Source organism: Solanum pennellii, chromosome 6 (assembly GCF_001406875.1).
Source record: "Solanum pennellii chromosome 6, SPENNV200".
Lineage (NCBI taxonomy): Eukaryota > Viridiplantae > Streptophyta > Magnoliopsida > Solanales > Solanaceae > Solanum > Solanum pennellii.
In genome coordinates, this window is record NC_028642.1 from 50,462,562 (window position 1) to 50,470,133 (window position 7,572).

The following is a 7,572-nucleotide window of genomic DNA, read 5'->3' on the forward strand; positions in this document are numbered from 1 at the left end:
AATTTTTATGCAGAATATACAAACACATAGAAAATTGAATGGAGAGGTTGCCAGCGATTTATACAAACAAGAGGCTGCCAGCGATTTATACGAATGAGAGGCTGCCAACAATTTTATACAAATTTAATGCTCCAACGATTTATTTAGTCTAATGCTCCATAACAAATAATTATATAAACTATAGCTATAATTGAAATCTACCTTTCTAATTAATGCCCAAAATATGTTAGCCCATATCCTCTGCAATCAGCGCCCATCTTATGACCTTTTATATTTTTACAAATAAACAAGAGTAAAAGAAGGGAGAACTACGTGATTAGATTATTTAGACACATTTTACCACAGATACGACTCCCCTCCCCTCCATTATCATATATATTGTATTATTATTAAAAAAATTTATCGTCTATTGATGAAAATACACTTAAATATATTTATTTTACTATTAAATACATTAAAATAGAAAAATAGAGACAAGTCCAACTTATCTAAATTTATTTTGACTCCTTTATTCGACCAGTTTAAGTTATCTAAAAAGTTGAGTTGATTTGATTTAAATATATGGCATAGATGCTTCACGAAAAATTTTGTTAATACTTCTTTAAAAAGTATATTTTTGTTTGATATCTAATATAAATAAGGGCAACTTTTACATGTAGCAAACATAAAATTCATATTTGTATGTTATAGCAAAGTTTGCATAATTGCATTCCATAGCAATTTATATAAATGTATAATTGGCTATACATATACAATTGAAGCGAATTGTATAAAACGAGAAATAGAAAGAGATTTGGGCAGAGAATTGTATAAAATGAAGTGTATCAAACGAATTATATAATTATAAGTGTATAGAACGATTATATACAATTTGAATTTGTATAAAATGAGAAAGAAAGAAAGGCAAAAGAGACTCGGGCAGGGAATATACAATTGAATCGAATTGTATAAAACGAGAAAGAGAGAAATTATATCCAATTTGAATTTGTATAAAACGAGAAAGAGAGAAATTATATCCAATTTGAATTTGTATAAAACGAGAAAGAGAGAAATTATATCCAATTTGAATTTGTATAAAACGAGAAAGAGAGAAATTATATCCAATTTGAATTTGTATAAAACGAGAAAGAGAGAAATTATATCCAATTTGAATTTGTATAAAACGAGAAAGAGAGAAATTATATCCAATTTGAATTTGTATAAAACGAGAAAGAGAGAAATTATATCCAATTTGAATTTGTATAAAACGAGAAAGAGAGAAATTATATCCAATTTGAATTTGTATAAAACGAGAAAGAGAGAAATTATATCCAATTTGAATTTGTATAAAACGAGAAAGAGAGAAATTATATCCAATTTGAATTTGTATAAAACGAGAAAGAGAGAAATTATATCCAATTTGAATTTGTATAAAACGAGAAAGAGAGAAATTATATCCAATTTGAATTTGTATAAAACGAGAAAGAGAGAAATTATATCCAATTTGAATTTGTATAAAACGAGAAAGAGAGAAATTATATCCAATTTGAATTTGTATAAAACGAGAAAGAGAGAAATTATATCCAATTTGAATTTGTATAAAACGAGAAAGAGAGAAATTATATCCAATTTGAATTTGTATAAAACGAGAAAGAGAGAAATTATATCCAATTTGAATTTGTATAAAACGAGAAAGAGAGAAATTATATCCAATTTGAATTTGTATAAAACGAGAAAGAGAGAAATTATATCCAATTTGAATTTGTATAAAACGAGAAAGAGAGAAATTATATCCAATTTGAATTTGTATAAAACGAGAAAGAGAGAAATTATATCCAATTTGAATTTGTATAAAACGAGAAAGAGAGAAATTATATCCAATTTGAATTTGTATAAAACGAGAAAGAGAGAAATTATATCCAATTTGAATTTGTATAAAACGAGAAAGAGAGAAATTATATCCAATTTGAATTTGTATAAAACGAGAAAGAGAGAAATTATATCCAATTTGAATTTGTATAAAACGAGAAAGAGAGAAATTATATCCAATTTGAATTTGTATAAAACGAGAAAGAGAGAAATTATATCCAATTTGAATTTGTATAAAACGAGAAAGAGAGAAATTATATCCAATTTGAATTTGTATAAAACGAGAAAGAGAGAAATTATATCCAATTTGAATTTGTATAAAACGAGAAAGAGAGAAATTATATCCAATTTGAATTTGTATAAAACGAGAAAGAGAGAAATTATATCCAATTTGAATTTGTATAAAACGAGAAAGAGAGAAATTATATCCAATTTGAATTTGTATAAAACGAGAAAGAGAGAAATTATATCCAATTTGAATTTGTATAAAACGAGAAAGAGAGAAATTATATCCAATTTGAATTTGTATAAAACGAGAAAGAGAGAAATTATATCCAATTTGAATTTGTATAAAACGAGAAAGAGAGAAATTATATCCAATTTGAATTTGTATAAAACGAGAAAGAGAGAAATTATATCCAATTTGAATTTGTATAAAACGAGAAAGAGAGAAATTATATCCAATTTGAATTTGTATAAAACGAGAAAGAGAGAAATTATATCCAATTTGAATTTGTATAAAACGAGAAAGAGAGAAATTATATCCAATTTGAATTTGTATAAAACGAGAAAGAGAGAAATTATATCCAATTTGAATTTGTATAAAACGAGAAAGAGAGAAATTATATCCAATTTGAATTTGTATAAAACGAGAAAGAGAGAAATTATATCCAATTTGAATTTGTATAAAACGAGAAATAGAAAGAGATTTGGGCAGAGAATTGTATAAAATGAAGTGTATCAAACGAATTATATAATTATAAGTGTATAGAACGATTATATACAATTTGAATTTGTATAAAATGAGAAAGAAAGAAAGGCAAAAGAGACTTGGGCAGGGAATATACAATTGAATCGAATTGTATAAAACGAGAAAGAGAGAAATTATATACAATTTGAATTTGTATAAAACGAGAAAGAGATAAAGGCAAAAGAAATTGGGCGGGGGATATTTTTATTGTATAATTATAAGCGCATAGGATGAAAATATATGTATTTGCATGTGTATAAACAATTTTTTCTCGCTTTATACAAACAAAACCGCAATTTATACATTTCATTTCTGTTTGTATAAGCAATAGAGGCGAGGGTGTCGAGCGAGATTAGGGAGAGTGGCGAGCGAGATCTGGGAGAGTGAAGACATGGGAACAAAAATATATGTATTTATACAATTCCCTCTCGCTTTATACAAATATAAACATATTTTATACACTTGTGTTTGTATAAAAGTGAGAGGAAGCGAGCGAGAGATGGAGCGAGAGAGGAGAGTGGCGAGCGATAGTTTAAGGAAGAGAGGTGACTGACAAACAGTTTGCTACGAGACACAATTAAATCAAAGGATAATTATAGCAATTAATTTAATTTATTAATTTGCCATTATATATAATTTTTCTTTTAAATAAATAAAAAGATCGATTCATCTATTTTGATAATTAAATAAATGACAAGAAAAATAAAAAACTAGTAATTAAATTTTAGTATGGATTGACAAGTTGGCCGGGTTATGACCATTATAAATTTTTTTAGACGGACTAATGACTAACTCAATTATAAAAGTAATTTATTTTGTTCATCTAACATTCAACACAACTTAATTATTTGACAGTTTTAGCAACCCACTCATTTATAAATTTACTTATTTTATATTTTTAACCAACTTAAATTCGTAATTATTTACTTTATCCATAGAAAATCTAGGAGCTCGTCATAAGATCTAACTTTTGCTCATTATCATGCTTTTTTTCAGTCTTCACATGAACTATCCAATCCTATTATATTCTTCACAAGTAAAATATAAGCCGTTTTTCTCTCGAATTTGTTACAAAAAATATATATATAATTAACAAGTCTAGATTTCCATGCAACAAAATGCATGTGCACACTAACTTTCAGTACTCATAATTCAAAATTTTAAATTAATCAAAGAGTACAAAATTTTGAGTATTTATTTTATAGGTTTTGTATGTATTGAAGATAAATTTTAATAATATTTATTTAATATTAATACATATGATTTCAGGAGGAAAGCATGGATTCACTTGAATCCAATGACCCTCTTCTGAGTACGCCTCTATTCAAATTGTAATATATAGTTAGTTATCAAGTTATTTATTCTCTTAAAAATTATCTTATTTAGGTAAAATAAAATAGTAACTTTTGAAAAACAAACCAAAAAAATTGACTAATTACCACAAATTAATTAATGACCGTTCAAACTTCAAATAATCAATTCTCGATCCCATAGACTAGAGAAACGTACATCTAGAGTTTTCTTAAAGTTTTATGCAAATAAGTCTAATAACGGTATAAACTAGCTAGAATATCCAACACGAAATTCTCATTGCAATTAATAGGAACACTAAATTTAAAATCTATATGCATAAATTATTTTCTTTCTTAAATTGGTGTCTAATGTCTGTATTAAAGTTTCGCTTAAATTTAGATGTCTACGAAGCTCATTTGGCGCTCCCAACATACTCAGTCGAAATATCTTATTAAGGATGAAGTAATTCTATCACTACACTACAATCGTGTTCGTGTTGGTACATGGATTAGGTTCTCCAACTAACTTTTCTAACTGCAAAAACTTTTGAGTACACTACTTCATATATGTTTGATCATCATTAAATTTTTAGTACTCATCCAATAACTAACACAAAAATAATGTTTTCATCTTTTCCACTAGCTTCTTTAATTTCTTAAAAATAGAAGCAATTTTTTTTCTCTTCCTAATTCTCTAAACTGAATTTTTTGCTTTATACAACTGAACTAAATAACCTTATCTTCTATCAACTTCCCATAAAGTACTCTTTAGCTTTCATAAAATATATTCCAGCCAAATTTAGTAAACCACCACCTTATATTTAATTTGTAACTTATTAAAATGAAATATTACTATTTTTAGCAAGTTTCATTATACACCAATCACTATAAATATTGGCCCCAACAAGTGACCAATACACAAGAAACACATACATATATACATGCATTTGTCTATCAAAATAAAAATGGCTTATTTTCAAAGACTAATTAGTTGTATTTTTGTGCTTTTTCTTTTGTCCTTAGCTTTTGCATGTGAAGCTAGGGTTTTACTTGATGAAAAAAATGCAAATGATCAAGGGCTTGTTAGAGTCAATGGTGCACATTTTGAACTCAATGGATCACCTTTTCTATTCAATGGTTTCAACTCCTACTGGCTAATGCATGTTGCTGCTGAGCCTAGTGAGAGGTACAAGGTCTCCGAGGTCCTTCGCGAAGCATCTTCTGCAGGGCTCTCTGTATGTTGTACTTGGGCTTTTAGTGATGGAGGTGATAGGGCATTACAAATTTCACCTGGTGTTTATGATGAACGTGTTTTTCAGGTAGTACATTCGTTTGTGTCATTTCATATGACATTGACTAACACCTTTCTATATTTGAAAACTCTTTATAATAACATTGAACTTCTACCTATAATCCTATAATGTTATATGTTTTTAAAATGACATTTTAACACTACAAGTTTATCTTTTTCAACTTATGACCACAAGTATTTTTAATAAAGGTACTTTTAATACGTAAAAGAATCCATTTATTTCTTGAACTTTGTATACAGTCAAACAACATATTACTACATTATGTAGGGTTTGGATTTTGTTATATCGGAGGCTAAGAAGTATGGAGTTCGATTAATCTTGAGCTTTGTAAACAACTACAACGATTTTGGAGGGAAAGCTCAATATGTTCAATGGGCGCGAAATGCAGGAGCTCAGATAAATGGAGACGATGATTTCTACACTAATTATATTACCAAAAATTATTACAAGAATCACATTAAGGTAACAAAAACCTAGCACTCATTAATTAATTAACACATGCTAATGTTTAATTTTAATTATTAAGTACAATTATTGTTAATGCAGAAAGTTGTTACAAGGTTCAATACCATTTCTGGAATGACATACAAAGATGATTCAACTATCATGGCATGGGAACTCATGAATGAGCCTAGGAACCAAGCTGATTATTCTGGAAATACTCTTAACGTACGTACGTCTGAATTAAATGAATTGATTTCTCAAATGGTCACTCGGTCAACTGATTAATTATGAGTACTAGTTATTATTTCACAAAGTAACTATTAGTTCAATCGAGTGATCATCTGAGAAATCGATTCTCAATAAAAGAGAGTCTTTCTATATTTCTCAATTATATTACTAAGTACATTTTAAAATTTTAATTAATTTGCATAATTGATGTCTATATTTTGATATTATTTTAGGCGTGGGTTCAAGAAATGGCAACTTTTGTGAAATCACTTGATAACAAACACTTGTTGGAAATAGGAATGGAAGGATTTTATGGTGATTCAGTGCCAGAAAGGAAGTCAATTAATCCTGGCTATCAAGTCGGAACAGATTTTATTAGTAACCACTTGATCAAAGAGATTGATTTTGCTACTATTCATGCATACACTGACCAATGGTATATTATGTTATTCTTTCTTCATAATTCATATGCTTCATATTTTAAGTTCGAACCCTGGATATGAAATTTTTTGATGAGCCTTGCAGTGCACACTCCAGATTTAATCGGGCTAAAAAAACACTAAAATCACGATATTAATATATTATTTACATGACGTCGAATCAACTTTATTCAAAATTTAAATTTAATGAATTCTAACTTTAAGTTTTTCAATATTGAACATAGTGAATTTTCGAAATTATAAGTCCAAAATTTTATGATTCAAGAATTCATTCTACCTTAGGACTAGCAAAAGTATCACGTATGGCGCCACTTTTTATTATATAAAATATCCGTTAATGTCAAAATAAATAAAAAAATATATATATATATAACATCACCCATATGTTACGTTATCTAGTGACATAATACCTACTTATCCTTAACTGTTTTTCTTTAAAAAAAATTATTACAAGAATTAATTAAATTTTTTATGTGAATTATAGGTTATCTGGTCAAAGTGATGATGCTCAAATGATCTTCATGCAAAAATGGATGACAAGTCATTGGCAAGACGCAAAAAACATACTCAAAAAACCATTGGTTCTAGCTGAATTTGGCAAATCAAGTAGAGATCCAGGATATAATCAAAATATACGCGATACATTTATGAGCACGATATATAGAAATATTTATAGTTTAGCGAAAGATGGAGGAACGATGGGAGGAAGTCTAATATGGCAGCTCGTTGCACAAGGCATGGAAAATTATGAAGATGGTTATTGTATTGAATTGGGAAAAAATCCATCGACTGCTGGAATTATTACTAGTCAGTCTCATGCCATGACAGCTTTGGCTCATTTGGTTAAGATTTATGACTAATTTGACAAGTAATACATTAGTAAGCATGGAAGAAATAAGTATAATTTATTAGTTCCATGACCTTTTTTTTTTGTTGGTAAATTATGAAATATGTCTTTGTAATAATTGGCTAAGTATATTTAACTTTCAAATAATTAATTGAAATGTATGTTTTAATCCTTTTATATATATACAAAA

General features: G+C 27.8%; 1 protein-coding gene across 1 annotated transcript; it reads left to right on the forward strand.

Annotated features, from left to right (window-relative positions):
• Positions 1–5,047: 5,047 nt before the first annotated feature.
• Positions 5,048–7,572, forward strand: LOC107022896 (mannan endo-1,4-beta-mannosidase 5). The gene is made up of 5 exons (XM_015223472.2): positions 5,048–5,429; positions 5,691–5,885; positions 5,970–6,092; positions 6,329–6,531; positions 7,020–7,572. The coding sequence occupies exons 1-5, from the start codon at positions 5,052–5,054 to the stop codon at positions 7,393–7,395; spliced, it is 1,275 nt and encodes a 424-aa protein (XP_015078958.2). The 5' UTR covers positions 5,048–5,051; the 3' UTR covers positions 7,396–7,572.

Bases quoted from the DNA above. Each gene is read 5' to 3' on its own strand.
- LOC107022896 (XM_015223472.2), top strand. From the start codon at position 5,052: ATGCATTTGTCTATCAAAATAAAAATGGCTTATTTTCAAAGACTAATT. The intron at 5,886-5,969 runs GTAACAAAAACC...TTGTTAATGCAG, and splicing joins ATTACAAGAATCACATTAAG to AAAGTTGTTACAAGGTTCAA. The intron at 6,532-7,019 runs GTATATTATGTT...TGTGAATTATAG, and splicing joins CATGCATACACTGACCAATG to GTTATCTGGTCAAAGTGATG.